The sequence below is a fragment of the Petaurus breviceps genome, unplaced genomic scaffold (assembly GCF_028583685.1).
Source record: "Petaurus breviceps papuanus isolate PSGF00001 unplaced genomic scaffold, PetGlider_PUasm1.0 90418, whole genome shotgun sequence".
NCBI lineage: Eukaryota > Metazoa > Chordata > Mammalia > Diprotodontia > Petauridae > Petaurus > Petaurus breviceps.
The window spans coordinates 88,381-109,089 of NW_027187246.1; the positions used below are offsets into that span (position 1 = coordinate 88,381).

Below are 20,709 nucleotides of genomic sequence, written 5' to 3' on the forward strand. Positions count from 1 at the left end.
GTCTGGCAATAGAAAGGAAGGAGTAAAGTCTTAGAGCAAAAGACTTGAGCTGATGCCACCAGATGTAACCATTTCTTTCAGATGTAATCATCTCCTTAGGAGCTATAAGAAGCTAACACACACACAAAAAAATCTAACCAAGGTCTAAGTACCCAATTTGCCCTCCTGGTGCTGGTCTAACAACAAACAAACTATAAATATACCATGTTATTTCTTTACCCAAACATTTCTTGTAACTTGAATTTTGCCTTAATTACCAATAGGCCTGGTATTAACTAGATGTAGATATAAATGTACATTAATGCAGAGAGTCTAACCTCTGCCTAAATGTTAGGAATTCCCTTAACTGGGGGCTCAGAGAAAATATTATTGTACTACTAACTTTTTGTCTAATGTAAATTCCCTAAAGTAGCAGTTAATGGGGCATTATATTGCCACAGGTTTACAACAAGCTAATTATTTTCACAGGGTGCTATAGCAGAAGCATCAGAAGAAGTCTAACAGCTGTTATATTTTATTATTTTCAGAAAATAGTATTAAGAATCTTGAATTGCTTTGAACAAATCTTCAGAGTAGGTCCCGTTTGGCAATCTTTATAGCTGATGAGGAGAGGACATGTTATGTAACAGAAAGAACATTAGACTTGGAAGTAAATTTCCAGCTTGGTTACTTTATCATGTGACTTTGTAAGTCACTTCACTCTCTCCAAGAATTATCTTCCTCATCTATAAAATGAAAGGGCTGCATCAGATGACCCCTAATACCGTTTCCAGTGCTAAATTCAAAGAGCTAAGAAACTTTAGCTTCTTTAGGGAAGAAATTAAGCTGCAAGGGTAAACAAGCAACTTCTTTTGAAAAATTTGGGTTGTATAAAGAAAAGTTGTGAAACAATTCACAATAACATTAATTTACTGATTATGAATAGCATTTTACTTACATACTGTTCCCCTTTTCATAAGACTAATATGAAAAGGAAAAAATAAGTAAAGCTGTCATTAAAAAGTTAGATTCTAATATGTGAACATTCATTCACTTAAAAACATTTGTTTAGTACCTATGATATGCAATCAAATCAAGCAATAAGCATTTATTAAGTGTCTGCTACTGGTATGTACAGGCAGGATGTAGGGTATGTTCAGGGAAGACTATACCTTTGGTGTGAGGACTGCAGGGCCCTTTTCAGGGCTTCTTTCCACCTCTAGTGTCTACCTGATCAACTTAACTCTCCCTTGTGGCTCCAAGAAGCTGTAGCATGCACAATGGCCACACTTGGGTAAACCATTTTGGCAGACAGACTAAACCAGACTGAGGATAATCAAGGGGTCTCAAACCTGTTGGTGAGTTGGGAAGGTGTCTACCCCAAGCATGAGAAGACTTTCCTTGTAGGAACAGGTGGATGAGAACAATTTGTTCCAATGGCCACGAAGGTAGCTGAAGCAGGCATTGTGGAGTATTTAGACGATGGTTGGACATTGAAGACGCCAAGTTCATCCACTGTATCTTGAGCCATTATCCTGCCTCTGTCCTGCTACTGGATGCTGATGACTCCGGAAGAGAGAGAGCCCGACAACTTTGTGCAACTCTGTCTCACTTAAATCCAATTTATGCATGAATCAAAAGTATCACCTGTACCATTTTACCATTTTTACTTATCTCAAAGTCTGGTGGCAACAGGCAAGTGATGATGCAACAGGTGTGGATACACTGGCTGCTGTAGTTACAACCCTGCACACAGGAGGCCTGGGCCATAGGGCAGCCTTCTTACTGGAAGCAACAGTGGGATGCAGCAGTGCCCTTGATGTCTAAGCATCCTTTTTAGGATCATACTGCTCACCTCCTGGTGTGAGGAAGGGCTAAAAAAAAAAGCACCCTAAAAACTGTCTGCATATTCAACCCTGGCCTGATTAACCCCGGGAGGCAGGGATCCTACCATGTGGTTGAAACACAAAAAAATGCACAAAAACTTCTGCAAATGTGATTCCAATCAGCATCAATACATGGAATGTACATAACTTTTAGACAACACAAACTCCAGTAGACCTGAAAGACAAACAGTTCTTGTTGAGAGAACTCAACAGGTACTGCATCCAAATAGAAGCTCTGAGTGAAACAAGGCTGACAAACAAAGGCCAGCTTACTGAAGTTGGAGCTGTATATGAGTTCTCCTGGAATGGCCACAGTGAAGGGGAAATGCCATGAAGCTTGGTATAGGTTTTGCAACTGAAACAAGTTTGTATGCTGTGATAGTAATGGAATATAAAGATCCCCCTGTATTGGCTTGGTTTTCAAATTGATTGTGTTAAAACCCAGAGCTTGTTAATCTCACCTGTGGGATGGACTTGTTGATGTGAAAAGAGAGTCCTGAACTGGGAGGAGCTGGTGACATAGATTTGGAGAGACAAGAGAGAGGCAGAAGAACTTTTTGGAAGCAGCACCTTTGGAGGCAGAGAGAAACTGAGAGGATTGCTGAGGGCCACTTTGAATCGCCCTGGACTTTTGAGACTTGCCCCCGGAGCTGCCAAGGACTGAGGAGACATGGCTGTTTTGCTGGTACTTTGTCTGTCTGTTTTGATGTTGTTTTGCCAGATTTGTCCACTGGTGAAAGACAGTCCTGTTGTGGAAGAAGTCCTGGAACCTGGCTGTTGGCTAAGAGATCCTGAGACTGTCCTGCAGACAGAGAGTGAATACTGTCCACTGGTGAAGGACAGTGCTGTTGTTGCAGGGGTCTGGGAACCTTTCTGTTGGTTCAGAGCTACTGAGACTGTCCTGCAGACAGAGAGTGAATACTGTCCACTGGTGAAGGGCAGTGCTGTTGTTGCAGGGGTCTGGGAACCTTTCTGTTGGTTCAGAAGCCCTGAAGAAAGATTTTCTTGTTGTATGTTTACAGAAATCCTGGGAGAGGGTTTTGCTAATGTTTTCAGGGGTTCTATGACTGTTTTGCAGACAGAGGATGAATTAATGAAGAGACTGGCAATGTATCTTGTGGCTTTGCTAAGCCTTGTCTCCCCAGGAACTAAGATTGCTGAGAACTTTCCTTGTGTCAAGATGAAGAAAAGACCTCCATTTGGGTATTAAGTGCTGTGCTTAAACTTGATGTAACTCTGGGGTAGATTCAATTGTGATCCAGGGGTGGGGAACTTTTCACCTTTTTGTGTTCTATGGTTGAACAAATGAATGTACTTTACTTAGATTGGAAACTAATCTCCATTTGAGAAGAGGGGCTTTGTGATGGACCAAATGAAGGTACAGCCTAGGGGTGGAGTAGTATTTAGAACAGGGACTTTGTAATTGATTGAATGAATGGAAGGTCCTGGGGTGGGGAAGTACTTGAGATTATTTAATCACACTTAGTAAATGCTGTATTTTGAATGATGTCATATTTTGATCTTCTCTGTTCTTGATTTGTCACTGAATAAAATGGAGAGCACCTATGCTGGTATTCTGAACCTTGGGAAGTTGCCTTTGCTTGGCATTACATTACATATGCCTACCAAAAAGAGTGAACAACAGGATCATGACAATGCAACTGCCACTTGCAAGAAAATTCCACACCACCAGCATCAGTGCCTATGCTCCCATCATGACAAACCCTAATGAGGTCAAAGAATAATTTTATGAAGACTTGGAGACCCTTATCATCGTGTCAAAAGAGGACAAGCTTATAATTTTGGGTGACTTTAATGCTAGAGCAGGCTCAGAGTACCAGACACATCAGGGCATCCTTGGGAGGAATGGAATTGGAAATAGCAACAGCAACAGTCACTTACTACTGAAGACCTGTGTATTTCATGACCTTCTCGTTCACCAACACTGTCTTCCATTTACCTAAACTCTATAAAACTTCAGGGATAACTTCTAGGGCTGTATCCCAAAGAGGTCATACAAGTGAGAGGATCCATATGTACAAAAATATTTGTAACAGCTCTTTTTGTGGTGGCAAAGAATTGGAAATCAAGGGATGCCCATCAACTGGGCGATGGCTAAACAAGTTGTGGTATATAAATGTAATGGGATACTATTGTGCAGTAAGAAATGAGGAGCAGATGCACTTCATAATAAGCTGGATAGACTTATATAAACTGATGCTGAGTGAGGAGAGCAGAACCCAGAGAACTTTTTAACAATTACAGGCACATTGTATCATGACTACTAACTTTGATAGATTGGGCTCCTCTCAGCAATGCAAGGCTATAAGACAACTCCAAAAGACTCATGATAGAAAGGGAGATCCACATCAGGAGAAAGAACTACAGAGTCTGAATGAAGACTGAAGCAAACTACTTGCTCTCTCTCTTTTGTGTTTTGTTTCATTCCTTCTTTCTTGTTTACTTCATTAGTTATAATTCTTCTTTACAACCTGACTAATGTTCAATGTGAAGGTATCTGTAGGACCTATATCAGACTACATGTTGACATGGGGGGGGGAAGAGGCGGAGGAGAAAATTTAGAACTCAAGGAATTGTGCAACTGAATGTTGTAAATTAAAAGTAAATAAATACATTAAAAAAATCTTCATGGATACATCCTTGTAGCAAAAATTGGCATTTAATAGACTATGTGATTGTAAGAAGAGACAGACAGGTGTGAGAGTAACAAACAGGAAGTGGCACAGAGTGCTAGACTAATCCTAGACTTATCCTCTCCAAGCAAAATATTCCCATTCCAAAAAGTGGTGGCCCTAAGGCAAAATGACTACCAGGAGACTTAATGTCAACAGGTTAGAGTGCTTCTCTGAGCAAGAACAGTTTGTTGCTAACTTAGAGGGAAAGTTGAGCCAATACATAATTTGCAACAGCGGGGAAGAAAAGAAGTGGGTAGCTTTTAGAGATTTGGCGTACAGCACTGTATTTGCTCATCTGGATCAGAACACTCACAAACATCAAGAATGATTTAATGAAAATGATGGAGAAATTCAGAAGCTGCTAAATGAAAAACCAGAACTCCACAGGATTTACCAGCAGGATAATTCACCCATCTCTAAGAGAGAAGCATTTAATTCTAACAAAAGTAAAGTACAAAGGAAACTTAAGAAAGATGCAAAATTATTGGATCACTAAGAAGGCAGATAAAATTCAGTTTTATTCTGATAGTAACAACCCAAAGTGTTCTTACAATGCTCCAAAGGCTATTTATGGGCAAAGACCTATGGTGCATATCAACTACTCAGTGCTGATGGATCCAAATTGATTAGTGATAAAGACATAATCCTAGAGAGATGGGCTTCCATAGTGTTCCCAAAGACCACCATCAACCAATACTGAATCCACTGACCATTTACCTCAAGTTGAAGTCAATCCCTTCCTAGTTGAAGTTCCAAGCAAGAAGAGGTTCTGAATGGAATTTGGATCCTCTCCTGTGGCAAAGGGACTGGTGCTGATTCTATTCCAGTGGAAATTTACAAGGGTGTATGTGTGTGTGTGTGTGTGTGTGTGCGCGTGCGTGCGTGTGTGTGTGTGTGTGTGTGTGTGTGGCGGGGAGGGGGGGCAGGGTCCATTACTCACAAAAAAGCTGACTGAAATTTTCTGGGTTATATGACAAGGGTAGGTTAGCCCCCAGGAGTTCAAGGATGCCTCCATTATTTATCTCTATAAAGGTAAAGGAAACAGATTGTCCTGTGACAATCACAGTGGGGTTTCTCTCTCAGTCACTGCTGGCCAGATTTTTGCCAAAGACCTCCTTAACAGGCTGATCCTTCACCTGGAAGACAGTCTTCTGCCTGAGAGTCAGGGACGCTTCAGAAAGGGCTGTGGAACAGTCAATATGGTGTTTGCTGCCTGACAACTCCAGGAGAAAAGCCAAGAGCAGAACAAAGGTTTGTACACAATGTTTGCAGATCTGACCAAGGTCTCTGATATTGTCAGTTGTGAGCGCTTATGGAAAATTACATCAAAGTTTGGTTGCCTGGAGAAGTCATCGGTATTGTATGTCAATTTCATGACGTCATGCTTGCCTGGGTTCTGGATACTGGGTGATGTTCTTGAGGTTTCCCAGTCTCCAAAGGAGTGAAGCAAGGTTGTGTACTTGCTGCCATGCTTTTTAGCATGAAGTTTTCAGTCATGTTGTCAAATGCCTTCAGTGAGGATGAACATAGCATGCAAAGTCAGCTACCACACTGATGGTAAGTTTTTCAACTTGAATAGGCTACAAGCCAGGACAAGAGGGGAAGGAGTGTTGGAACTGTTTATACTCCTACATGGAAAGACAATATTTTAAACTCATGAGACCTTTCTCATTATTAGGGTAATTGGAGGGAAAATATACATACATACATACATATATACACATACACACAGAGCACAGGGTGAGTTGAATATGAAGGAATGATATCTAAAAAAATAAAGTGTTGAGAGGAATATACTGGGAGAAGGAGAAAGGGGGAGGTAGAATGTAGTAAATCATCTCATACCATGTTTCCCCGATAATAAGACCTATCCCGAAAATAAGCCCTCCCCTCACTGTGTAAGATTCCTCTAAAATAAGCCCTCCCCCGAAAATAAGCCCTATTGAGATTGCTACTGTAGTGAAGGTGATCCCCTGCGCTACACGCTACATTATGGTACTGTCTGTATGCACCGTCCCCCCCCCGGGTGAAACGCACGCCGTGCTCCGAGCTGCATCCAATCAGAGCTGCAGCAGTGAGCGCGTCATCCTGTTCTTCCCCAGTGATTTGCTTATTGAATAAAGGTACATTTTTTTGTTCACATTTACCTGTTTATTAAAATTGCTGTCAATGTTCATTAAAATAAGCCCTCCCCTGAAAATAAGCCCTCTGGTGTTTTTCTGTCCAAAAAAATAATAAGACAGTGTCTTATTATCGGGGAAACACGGTATAAGAGAGACAAGAAAGAGATTTTACAATGGAGGGGAAGAGGGGGAGGTGAGAGGGTATGAGTGAATCTTACTGTCATCATATTTGGCTTAAGGAGGGAATAACATACATACTCACCTGGGGAATAAGATATACAGGCAATAGGGTATAGAAATCTATTTTGCCCTATAGGAAAATAAAAGGGAAGGGGATAAGAAAAGGTGGAGGGGGAGGTGAGAGAAGGGAAGGTAGATTGGGGGAAGGAATAATCAGAATACATGTCATCTTGGGGTAGGGGAGGGGAGAGATGAGGAGAAAATTTGGAATTCAAAATCTTGTGGAAGTGAATGCTGAAAACTAAAATTAATTAATTAATAATAAAAAAAAAAAAGAAAAGAAAAGAAATGTGGGATGTGTCAATTTGGGGAATCCACCCCTAATGTTCACATGGACTATTTGTGCCTGACCTGTGGTAGAGCATTCTGAGCTCATACTGGCCTGACCTAGCCACAGTCAGATGCACTATAACTTGACTCTAATATAGTGATGTCATTTTGGTCCTCTTCGAGAATGAAGATCAACAACATATATGAACAGGCACTGTGCTGGGTGCTATAGAAACAAAGACAAAAATCAAACAGTTTTTGCCCTCGTTATAACTGTACTATTTCCTAAAGTCATCTTCTCTCTGTCTTTTATTAATTTATTTAATCTTTTATTAAGTAAACAAACAATCCATAATCCTAATTCATCAAAACCTGGCTGCCTACATCCAACGCCCATTCTTTCCACAGCAGTTTTTGCTACTACTGAGAAGAAAACCTCACCAAGGTAGCTTTCTAAAGCACACATTTGCCACTTAGAACGAATACTTGTAGCAAGAGTTGTTTAATATGTTTATCTCCTCCTGATTTGAATCTGGAAAACTGGATGCAAGACAAGCAAAAAAAAGACAGTTAAATCATATTCATGTTAGTGTTTGGGTAAGGATCTTGGAGTAACTCTCTTAAAGGATTTTTATTTGTAACTCTTTTTAGAAAAGATATGAAAAGGGGGCGGCTAGGTAGCACAGCGAATAAAGCACCAGCCCTGGAGTCAGGAGGACCTCAGCTCAAATCTGCCTCAGACACTTAACACAAAACTAGCCGTGTGACCTTGGGCAAGTCACTCAACCCCAACTGCCCTACCTTCATCCCTCTAAAAAAAAAAAAGAAGAAAAATTTTAAAAATAAAATGTTTAAAAAAAAGATATGAAAAGGAAAAAATGAGAATTAAAAAAGACCTATTTTGCCATGTGACTTTGGGCAAGTCACTTAACCCCAATTGCCCTCCAAAAAGCAAAAACAAACAAAAAAGGACCTATTTTTATGTGCTTTAGCTTATTAATCTCATGCTATTGAAAAGACCCCATACATATTCAAATTTCAAAGAGCAAAAGAAAATGAGGAAAAAAACTAGACATAGAACTAAATGGAAATGAAGTAGGAAAATCATACCCTGGTTGTATTTAGTTTTAGGGACCATATTTTTTGAGTGTCTAGAGAAGGATAAGCAAGATGGAGCAGGAACTCAAAAGTTTGGCATAAGAAGAGGAACTGGGGATGTTTAGACAGGAGAAGACAAGGGTAGACATAATGACTTCCTTCAAAGCGCTGCTGTATAGAAGAAGGACAATATACTCAAACTAGGCAATTTCAGAATTCAGGACTAGAGCCAGTGGGAGAAAATAACAAGAAAGTAGAATGCAGAACAGCCTAAGGAAGAATTTCCTAATAATAAGAACTGAAGGAAAATGGAATGAGTCCCCTCATTGGATAGAGGATTTCCTATGACTGGAAGTGTTTGAGCAACAGTTGGATGACCACTTACTGTGAATGTTGTGGGTAGGATTCATGTATCAGGAAGGGCACTGAATTTAATGTCCACACAGGCTTCTTCTAACCATAAGATTTTATGATTCTATGAAAATCAGACAAAAATAAATGTTGAATGTTCCTGAACAGTAAAGATATGAGGTCAAATGGTGAGAAAAGGTTTAAGAAAGGGCTTACTGGGGGATGGAACCAAGCTAGCAGAGTAAAAGCAGGAACTTCCTTGAGCTCCCACTCCAACCACCTTGAATACCTGCAAAAATGATTTGAAACAAATTTCAGTGTTACAGAACCCACAATGACAGAGAAAAACAAATCTCCCGCTGAAGGCAGCCCAGCAGGCTGACAGGAAGGGTCTATCGTACTGGGCTGGGAGCACAGCGCAGGCACGTGTGGGCTATGCAGGCCCAGACCTGTGGCAGACTGGCTGGAGCAGACTCCCAGAGAATGAAATCACTGGCAGCTGTGGTGGTTTACAGGCTTCCCAGCCCATAAACATCAAAGAGAAAGTAAAAGGACAGTGGGGGAATTCTGTTGGAATTGGGTAGTTCAGCATAGTCGAAGATCATAGTCTGGCCCCTGTCCCTGGGGCAGTGGAAGTGGCAGTTGCTTCCGGAGCTCTTGGCCCACAAATCGTGGGGGACCAAGGAATTGTCCAGAGGGGAACTGCAGGACTCTCTTTGCTGGCACAAAGGCAGGATTCTCTTGCTTTGCCCTGCTTGGATCTGGGTCGCAGACTTGGGTGGCAGTCCTGGGGTGAGGAACGCTAGTGCAGCAGAACTTGTTCAGGCTGTGGAGAGGCAGTCCTCCACACAATTCTGAGGCAGGTGCCTAGAAGAAGCTCTGACAACAGCTGAGCAAAACCCCAGAAATTTGGGACACAGCACTCTCCACTCTGGAAGCAGAGTTCTACTGTGGCAAAGAGCTCAAAAGTCAAGCAACCGACTGGCAGGATGAGCAAACAGAGGAAGTGAAATCAAACTATAGAATCGTTTTTTGGTGACAAAGATGATCAAAACATAGAACCAGAAGAAGACAACAAAGTCAAAACTCCTACATCAAAAGCCTCCAAGAAAAATATGAATTGGTAGCAGGCCATGGAAGAGCTCAAGAAGGATTTGGAAAATCAAGTAAGAGAAGTAGAGGAAAAACTGGAAAGAGAGAATAGTCTAACTCAAATGGCAAAAGAGGTCCAAAAAGCCAATGAAGAGAAGAATGCCTTAAAAAGCAATATTGGCCAGATAGAAAAGGAGCTGCAAAAGCTCACTGAAGAAAATTCCTTCAAAATTAGACTGAAGCAAATGGAAGCTAATGACTTTATGAGAAATCAGGATGCTATAAAACAGATCCAAATGAATGAAAACATAGAAGGCAATGTGAAATACCTCATTGGAAAGACCACTGACTTGGAAAATAGATCCAGGAGAGATCAGTTAAAAATTATGGGACTACCTGAAAGCCATGATCAAAAAGAGAGCCTAGAAATCATCCTTCAAGAAATTATCAAGGAAAACTGCCCTGATAAGAAATTATCAAGGAAAACTGCCCTGATATTCTAGAACCAGAGGGCAAAATAGAAACTGAAAGAATTCACTGATCGCCTCTTGAAAAAGATTCCAAAAAGAAAACTCCTAGGAGTATTATAGCCAACTTCCAGAGTTCCCAGGTCAAGGAGAAAATATTATAAGCAGACAGGAAAAATCAATTTGAGTATTGTGGAAACACAATCAGGATAACACAAGATCTAGTACCTTCTAAGGGATCGAAGGACTTAGAATATGATATTCTGGAGGTCAGAGGAGCTAGGATTAAAACCAAGAATCACCTACCTAACAAAACTGAGTATGATACTTCAGGGGAAAATATGGACTTTCAATGAAATAGATGACTTTCAAGCATTCTTGATGAAAAGACCAGAGCTGAAAAGAAAATCTGACTTTCAAATACGAGAAGCAAGAGAAGCATGAAAAGGTAAGCAGGATAGAGAAATCATAAAGATGATTTTTATAATGATGATATTTATAACTCATGAGACTTTTCTCAGTATGAGGATAACTGAATGGAATATATATGTATATGTATATGTATATGTATACATACATATATATGTATGTATAGGCAGGTGTATATGTCTATATATGTCTATATGTATGTGTATATGTGTGTACATGTATACATGGACAGAGGGCACAGGTGAGTTGAATGTATACAGATGATATCTAAAAAAATAAAATTAAGAGGTGAGAGATGAATATATTGGGAGAAGGAAAAAGGGAGAGATAGGTTAGGGTAAATTATCTGCCATAAAAGAGGCATGTAAAAACTGTTACAATGGAGGGGAAGAGCAGGAAGGTGAAAGGGAATGAATCACCCTTACTCTCACTGGATTTGGCTTAAGGAGGGAATAACATACACACTCAACTAGGTATCTTACCCTACAGGAAAGTAGGGGGCAAGGGGGATGATAGAAGGGAGGGCAGATTGGGGGAGAGGGTAGTTAGAAGTAAACACTTTTGAAAAGGGACAGGGTCAAAGGAGAAAAGAGAATAAATGGGGGTGGGATAGGATGGAGGGAAATATAATTAGTCTTTCACAATATAACTACTATGGAAATGGTTTGCATAACTATAACCTATATTGAATTGCTTGTCTTCCCAGTGGGGGTGGATGAGGAGAGGAGATGGGAGTGAATCTGCAACTCAAAAGTTTTAAAAACAAATGTTAAAGAATTGTTTTTATGTGCAACCAGGAAGTAAGATATACAGGCAGTGGGTAAGAAAGTAAGGGAGGGGAAAGGGGGGGGGAGGGGGGGATATAAGTGAGAATAGATTGGGGGAAGGGATATTCAGTATGTTTCCCATCTTGGGGTGGAGGGTAGGGAAGAGATGAGGAGAAAATTTGTAACTAAAATCTTATGGAAATGAATGTTGAAAACCAAAAATAAATAAATTATAATATAATATAATAAATATAATATAATAAAAAGAATTTTTTAAAAGGGCTTACTAATTTTAGGTTCTAAATCTCTTCAGCAAAATAAGACTAAAATTCCTTTGAAATAATTCTTTTTCTAGTTGTATAACAGATCACAAAGAAACTTACATAAACTAGCTTTAATTTGGCTTCCTTATCTAGACCAAGTTCAATTTTGCCTCAATAGCTATATAAAGAACCCAAGTAAGGTCTCTGATGTCAAGAAACAGACCCTTCCTTAGTGTGATAAAACATGAAGCCACCTCACTCTATCTCTAGAACTTTCCTTTAGGAGGTTTTGTAAAGAAATGTTGAATCTTACAAGTGTATATTTATGAGAAAGTAAAATTTAGTAAGGAAATATAATTTATAGTACTCATGATTTTCTAGAAGGGAACTTGTCTTGCAAAAAAAGTATACTATATAAATATTATTATTATCTTTTAAAAATTAAACGTAAGGGAAGAGATAAACTGAGTAAATTAAATCATATTACTCCATGTAAAGTGATAAGACACCACTCTTTTTACATTTATTAGGTGAGAACATATTTATATTGTTCTCTATGTGTGAACAAGGCCTGGACACTACCTTATATGAAATCTGTTTGGTTTGGCTGAGGGAATTAGTTGAGGGAAACCTAAGAAATTTGGGCAAGCAGAAAGACAAGATAAAGTGTTCTGGCGAAACCACTAGAAAACAAAAACAAAAAAAAAAAACTTGGGGGGGAAGGAAGGAATTGAGAGGATAAGGCACCCTGTCATCATCCCCTCTGACTGAAGGATGACCTCCAACTTCAGAGAACCAAAGGATTTTGGATCTCCCATCTTAACACTGGTGTCCTAGCAGTGCCCCTGGAACAGCTGATGGCAGTGTCTATACTTGGATCCAAAGACAGGTTGGTGTGAGGAAAACAGATTCAAGGCTCTGCACAGAACCCAGTGGAAAAAACTACACCGCATCTAAGGTAACATTTTGGAGGCTCCAGAAAAAGGACTTCCAAAAGCTGTGAATTATCTCTTTGCCACATGTGTTCTTTAACTTGAGCCCACTTTCCCCTGGATGCTGTATGTATTTGTGGGAGGTTTTGTAAGAGACTTTTTTGGGAGGATGTTTTATACCATACCAACTACTTTTTTTTTTTGGAGGGGGGAAGGCAGGGCAATTGGGGTTAAGTGAATTGCCCAAGGTCACACAATTAGTTAAGTGTTATGTGTCTGAGGCTGCATTTGAACTCAGATCCTTCTGATTCCAGGGCTGGAGTTCTTTCACTGTGCCACCTAGATACCCCTATATCAACTATTCTTACTAGACCACTTTGGCAAATATGCACTAAAAGCTAATTGTCTGGCTGACTAAATGATAGCAATGCATAATCAGGGAAGTAAAAGGCTCATGAGTTTCCTTTCCATGGAGGCTCATGAGTTTCCTTTCCATGGAGGCTCATGAGTTACAGAAAGATAGCACCTCTCTCTATTCTTCTTAGGGTTACCCTAGGGAACCCTGAGGGGAGATGTAGATGCTAGGCTCTACAGACCTGACTCTTCAGTGGGAGTGGGAATTGGGATGGTAATTTCAGAACACACATTACACAAATGAAATAAGACCTACAAAGTTTATACATATAGTTCCTGGCAGTATTTCCAGTATTTCTGCCCTCACAGAAAAATTAAAGAGAAATGAACTAGAAATCAACAAGATTTTTGAACTAAAAAAGAACCAAACTGTAGGAATAAATGCAAAACAGATGAAAAAGAATAAATGAAAACAAAAGAAAACTTAAAATTTCAGGTTCATTTTATTGGATGAAAAACATAATAGTTGGTAATAAATATACACATATTTGTGATTTTCTGATAGACTCTATTCAGTAACAGTAATCCATCTAGCTTTCATTAAGACAAAAATAGTACCAAAAAAAAAAGTGGGAAAAATAGCTGAAGTATACGCAAATAGTGAAGTATAAACAAAAAAGTCAATACTAGTGGTGACTCAATTTTGAGGGTGGTAAGGAATGGTTTCTTAAGGTGTCTGAAGAATGGAAAGCTATCAAAAAGGTACACAGAGGGGCGGCCAGGTAGCACAGCGGGTAAGAGCACCAGCTCCAGTGTCAGGATGACCTGGGGATCGAATCTGGGCTCAGACACTTAGCACCCACCCAGAAACACCTGGCTGTGTAACCTTGAGCAAGTTACTTAACCCCGATTGCTTAGGGGAGGCCAGGTGGCTCAGCGAGTAAGAGCACCAGCTCCAGTGTCGGGATGACCTGGAGATCAAATCCAGGCGCAGATACTTAACACCACACCCAGAAATAACTGGCTGTGTAACCTTGGGCAAGTTACTTAACTTTTTTTTAAGTTAAGATTGCTTTAAAATTTAAGATTGCCTTTAAAAAAAAAAAAAGGTGCACAGAATTGCCGACATTATTATTACCAAAAAATGGCAACAAAGAGGGCATTGTTAACTATTATCTCATAAATTTACTTTTTTCATCTATCTAGAATCTTGGACTTGGAGCCAAAAGATATGGGACCCTGGGCAAGTCATGTTACTTCTTATACTTTCATTTTCCTTACTTGTGAAAAAGGAAGTAATATTTATACTACTCAATGCATAGGTGGTTTATGTGAAAATATTTAGTAAATCTTTATATAAAGAAGTGATTATTATAAGATATAATACATGAAATGGACTGATATTGTAAAATGAAATGTGAATGACATAACTGTGATATCTTCTGAGATCAATTAAAATAGGGTTCTGGTTGTACATTTATAAATCATTCACAACGAATTTCTGTTTTTGAAAGAGAAACAAAAATTATGATTAATAACCTAAAAACCCATTTGCCAATTTTCCTGCCTTCCTTCATTAATATATGCCATCCCAATATAGAGTATTCAAAGTTGAATGTCCAGAAGTCTTACAGACTTCCCAGAAACTATCTCAAATCTTATTGTTTTCATATCCTCAATCAGCGTGGTGTTGTTCAGTCATTTTTCAGTCATGTCCAACTCTGTGACCCCATTTGGGGTTTTCTTGGCAGAGATACTTAAGTAGTTTGCCATTTCCTTCTCCAGCTCATTTTACAGATGAGGAACTGAAGCAAACAGTTTAAGTGACTTGCCCAAGGTCACACAGCTAATAAATGTCTGAGGCAAGATCTGAACTCAGGAGTCTTCTGACTCCAAGTCCAGCACTCTATCCACTGTGCCACCTACCTGCTCCATATCACTGTAGCCAAGACTAATTTTCTGGATTTTCTTAAGTAGTAGGACAGCTGTATGTAAAAGGTCTCACTTGTTAAGTTTAGACATAAAGGGTCAAATATATGACATTATAAAGTACTATTTTTTTTTTGGAGGGGGGAAGGTAGGGCAATTGGGGTTAGGACACTTACCCAAAGTCACATGGCTAGTTTTTGTGTTAAGTGTGTGAGGTCACATTTGAACTTAGGTCCTCCTGACTCCTGGCCCGGTGCTCTATTCACTGCGCCACCTAGCGGCCCCAATAAAGTACTATTTTTAAATGTTCTCTGTAGGGATTCAATAAACTTAAAGTTTATGACATCTTGGTTTCTGAATAGCAAAACAGACACACGAAACTACCCCAATTCCATGCTCTTCAGTATATAAGCTAGAATAAGATGCAAAATCCAAGGAATGTTATGCCAAACTATTACTCAAGAGAAAAGAAATTGTCTCCCATGCTATAAAGGACCTAACACCACTCTAGACTTTCTTCTCTCTAAATCTTCCACTCAAACCCAGCAGAGAATTACAGAATTTAGAGTAGGAAAGGATTTTAGTCATAATTTATTTTTAATTCCTTTAGTTTTGTGATAAAAACTGAGGCCCAACAAGGTTTGAACCTAGGGCCAAGATTATTAGAAGTCACTAGCATATAGGATTTAAAAAAAACATTACTTTTGTCCAAGTTCAAAGCTAAGTAAAGCCCTTGTCCTGAACTGGTCCTTCCTCATCAATCAATACTCCAAATGGAAGGGAGGAAACAAAAGATGATACTCACCACTAATAGGTAGCTAGAAGAAAAACTTATTGTAGAGTATATTTTCCCAATTGCCAGAAATATGTAGAAGTAACTATATAAAATTGCTAGAAATGTCAGAGGGATAGATAATACCATAATACAGTTTCTTTCCTGTCTGTAGAATAAGGAAAATGACATGGTTCTAAGCTATGATTTATTACATTTCTTGTTATGAATATTTTGAATGGGTAAAATTATGCACAATATTTAAATAAAATGTATTGAAGCTCATTCATAAAAGTAATTTATTTGTTTGTGTCGCTATAGTCTTTTCTGAAAGTACATTTTAATGACTTGCTTTGCTAATATATTGCGAACTGAAATGAAATAAATGAATCAAAATCTTACGTTTATGCTTGTTACACCACAAAATGAGAAGAAAAATTAGTAAACATCCAGCATATTATTGCGGATGAATGTTAATATACTTTCACTAAAATATATGTATGATTTATGTTTATTTCACAATTTAAATTAGCTGCTTAATGATGCATAGCTACTATCTTCTCTTTATCCATATCCCAATGCAATTTAGTTTCAGGCAGAATCAAAAGCATGTTTTCTGATCTGCACACCCTTAGGAAAAAAAATTCTTCAACACAAAAAAAGGCACTTCTCTTCTTTAACTCAGGACTTTGACTCCCCCCCCCCCCCCTTAAAGCTATTCCTCTACCATATCTATGACTTTTCTCTTTATAAAGGCTGGACTTCAGCACTGACAAACACGTTTTACTGTTTTTTAAGTTAACAAGAATTTATAAAATATCTACTATATGTAAAGTACTAGGTTCTGGTAGCAACAAACATTGGCACAGTGATGAATTACTGGACCCCAGAAACTCCCCCCGCCCCCAGCCAATATTATTCTTGAATTATAGGATACCAATTTTCCATGAGTGGGAAGATGTTAGTTCAAGAAAAGGTTTGTGGTTTCAGTCTTAAATCACCCTGGACATGTCTACCATATAAACAACTATGAAATTCACAAAAAAGTGGTTTAAATACCTGCAAAATTAGGAATTTTCAATTTGCAGAGACCTCAATAGGGTTAAAATCTCAGAGCATTTCTAGTAGTTTTAAGAATCACTGTTGTTGTTCAGTCATTTTTCAATCATGTCTGACTCTTAATGACCCCATTTAGGTTTTAGTTTTTTTTTTCAAAGATACTAGAGTTATTTGCCATTTTCCTCTAAGCTCATTTTACAGATGAAGAACTGAGGCAAACAGGGTTAAATGACTTGCCAAGGGTAACACAGCTAGTAAATGTCTAAGGTCTCATTTGAACTCAGGAAGTTGAGTCTTCTTGACCTCAGGCCTGGTACTCTATCCACTGTGCCACCTAGTTACCCAAGCATCATTAGTGAACTTATAGGTCAATGATATTAAAAGAAGACTTTATGTGCTATAAATCTGTAAATATTTACCGGTACTGGACCAAAAAGATAAGGTTTTAGATTACTATTAATAGTAGTAGTAATAACACTAATAGCAGCATTTTTATAGTGCTTTATAGTGTATGGAGTGCTTTACTAATATTAGTTCATTTTACCTTCATATACACTGGGAGGTAGTTACTATTATTATCCCCACTTTATAGATAAAAAAAACCAAGGTAGAATGAGTTTAAGTGACTTGCCCAAAGTTATATAACAAGTAAGTATATGAGGATGGATTTGAAACTCAGATCTTTCTGACTCCAAGTCCAGCACTCTATTCACTGTGCTGGATTAGTTGTTGATATAAAGAAATGGGTTCCAGGACACAGTCCTTTCTCTATTTTTTCCATCTATATACCATTGAGGTGATGACATGGATACAGGGAGAAGAATGCAAGGACTGCTGCTATGCCCGAGGGCTTGAAAGACCTGGAAAACCCCCAATAGTTCCATGATATAAGGGATATAAGTTACATTACACAAAGAACCACCTTGCTTAAGCAAACTGATGAGGAAGGCTAACTATATATAATCTGGTAAATAGATGGCAATCCTAAAACCTTGCTGCAGCTAATCATTTAAACTTTTCATTACATTATCCATAAAACTACTCAAAGAAAGCAAAATTAACATATTCCACTGTTTTGAGGTAGTCATAATATCATTGCTTGGAAACAGGTGAATATGCCTAGTTGTAGATCAATCTCAAGTGACCAAAGGTAGATGATAATCAAAAAAGATAATGAGAATTAAGGGTATTGGCTAATCCACAAATCAGAAAATTATCCCTCTCACAACTAAAAAATCTAGGGCATCATTCTGATTTTATATATCAAGCCTTATTCATTATAGAAAACGGCTAGGAAAATGAGTATGGAGAGAAAAATTGGGAATAATGATAGGTGAGGGAGGATAGATTCAGTCAACTTAATAATCTTATTTATAGAGAAAGGGTATGATTAAAACACTGTTCTTTATGATAAGATTTTACACTCTATTTGAATACAAACATTTGAGAAGAAAGATTTAGAGAAGAATATTGAGATTTATTTGGCTGATCTCAGTTATAATAGAATCCTGGATATCTGCATGTCTATATAAAATGAGGGAATTCCCTGTCCCCACATCTCTGCCAAATAAAGCTGAATAAGGAGGAAATGGTAATATTAATATTTCAGAAATCCTACTTAAACCTATCAGTTGATCTTAGCAGTTTCATTTCTCAGAAACATGAAGGAATGATCAGGGTGTACCTAATTTTTCCATTAATGTACGTCTTTCCTGACTTTGTCATTTCTGTAGTGCCATATAAATATGTGAGAGGCAGATGTTGGGGATGAGGCTGCTAGGGAGAGAATGTACTACCTACTTCGAGCGATAGCAGTTGTCCTTACCATTCCCTTCTGATTCCACAGAAAGAATCATACATCACTCAGAAAATAACAAATGATGCATGTTGGCAGGGGGTTAAAAATGATGCTCGGGGAACATTTCTTTGCCTCTTCACAGGTAACTCTAACCTTTGTTTGGCTACTCTGAAAGGCAGAGTCTTCCAGACTAGGGAGTTGACAGTCCCAGCATGATCCTGCTCTGTGGAGACCACATATGAAATATTTTATTTAATTCTAAGTGTCACAACAAGTAAGGACACTGAGAAAGAAAGGACATTGAGAAGAATATCCAAAGGTGAACAAGCAGGATGATGAAGCGCCTCTAGGCCATGGCATATGTGGATCAAATGAAGGGACGGACTGTGAATGTTCCTAGAGAAGGCAAGACTTTAGGGGAGACATGGAGCTGTCTTAAATTATTCGGAGGATTTTCAGATTGTAGAGAGAGTGAACTTACTCTGCTTGGCTCTGGAAGATATAGCTAAGAGCAATGAGGAGAAAGTTGCAAAAGACCAAATAACTGACAGAAGGAAAACTTCTTAACCCTTGATTTACACACAAGTAGCATGCTGAGGGAGGTAGTGAAGGTGGCTTTCACTAGAGGTATTTAAGCAAGGCTAGATATGTGGTAGAGGGGATTCTTTTTCTGGTATGGCTGGGATTGGATGTGCTCTGAAGTCCTTTTTAACTGAGACTCCACGATATATTTAATGGTTAAATTTTCTGACAGTACGATCTACTTCTCTGTTTCTGGCATTTATCAAATGAAATTGATAATATCTGTGTTACCCACTGCTGCAGAGTTGTGAAGAGAGGAGATAATGTATGTAAAAGGGGTTTATAATCCAATGAGATCATATTTGTTAAGCACTTAACATTGTGTTTGGCATATAGCAGGCACTTAATAAATACATATATGATATATTAACTACCATTTCTCTCTACCCACTCTAAATCCTAAGCCTTTTAAGTCTCTTGTTGGCTTCTCTTCTTTCCTTTGGTCCTTTAACTACTATAATAATGGTATCTCTGTTCTGCTTCCTCTGAACATCCCTTGGATGGCTTACCAACTACTGCAATTTCAATTGCTGCATGTAAATTATTTCTAAATTTGCACTGATGATCTTGACTTCATATCCTCCTTGCTGTAAATGCACTGTTATTTCCCCTAAACAAGTACACCTACCTGATGTCCCTATCACTGGCAATGGCACATACATCTTAAGTTTTCAAGAACACTAACATGTTTTCTCTTTAGTTCACATTACATTTGTACTTAGTCGTGTTGTTTCTCCCTCTACAATCTTTTTTGGATTTGACCCCTTCTCTCTTTTCCATGGCCTCATGGCTCAAGAATGACAATAGCCTGCATAACTAGTCTTTCTTTCTTCCTTTTTTTAAAACAATTGGGGTTAAGTAACTTGCTCAAGGTTACACGGCCAGGTGTTTCTGTGTGGGTGCTAAGTATCTGAGCCCAGTTTCGATCCCTGGTCTCCCGACTTTGGGGACAGTGCTCTTACTCACTGCACCACCTGGCCGCCCCTAAGCAACTGGGGTTAAGTAACTTGCTCAAGGTTACACGGCCAGGTGTTTCTGGGTGGGTGCTAAGTATTTGAGCCGGGATTTGATCCCAGGTCTCCTGACTCTGGGGCCGGCACTCTTACTCACTGCGCCCTGGCCACCCCATAACTAGTCTTTCTGCTTCTAGTTTCTTTCACTTCCTATTTCAAACTATACACTATCTTTGTCCTCCTTAAAATTTGTCAGAGAAATAATTCTCTAAATTAATAAGGTGGGCCAATTCTACACATTTCATTTTATCAAGTTAGTGAGGTTGTGAAAACTTAAAGGAGAAAAATCTGTCAGTCTCTTAAAAATTCCAAGCAAAATCTCTTTATGTTCATAGTTTAATAGTGAATTTGCCTTACCCCTTCGTCCAGGATACACATGAGGGTAGTACTCATAATAAAGATCAGGTTGGTCCAGATTCCCAAAAGGCTCAAATTCCATTTCAGCATTCTGGAAAAGGCTCAGCTTCACTAACAGGGCTAGCCTCACAAACCAGAGCTAAATATGAAAAAGAGAGTGGAGAAGCAAAGTCATTATCTCATAGATAAAATTTTTAAATTCCTCTTTTCTAAAAGATTTAGTATGAATGTCTGCATGTTAAACACACCCAT

The 20,709-nt window shown here is 38.8% G+C and overlaps 1 protein-coding gene across 2 annotated transcripts in view; it reads right to left on the reverse strand.

Annotated features, from left to right (window-relative positions):
* The window catches only part of TRAPPC12 (trafficking protein particle complex subunit 12), a 164,746-nt gene that overhangs the window by 71,876 nt on the left and 72,161 nt on the right, over positions 1–20,709 (reverse strand). For both annotated transcript variants that reach the window (XM_069108674.1, XM_069108673.1), the window contains exon 5: positions 20,458–20,596. In XM_069108674.1, the coding sequence (XP_068964775.1) occupies positions 20,458–20,596 (139 nt within the window). The remainder of the gene's footprint in view (positions 1–20,457; positions 20,597–20,709) is intronic.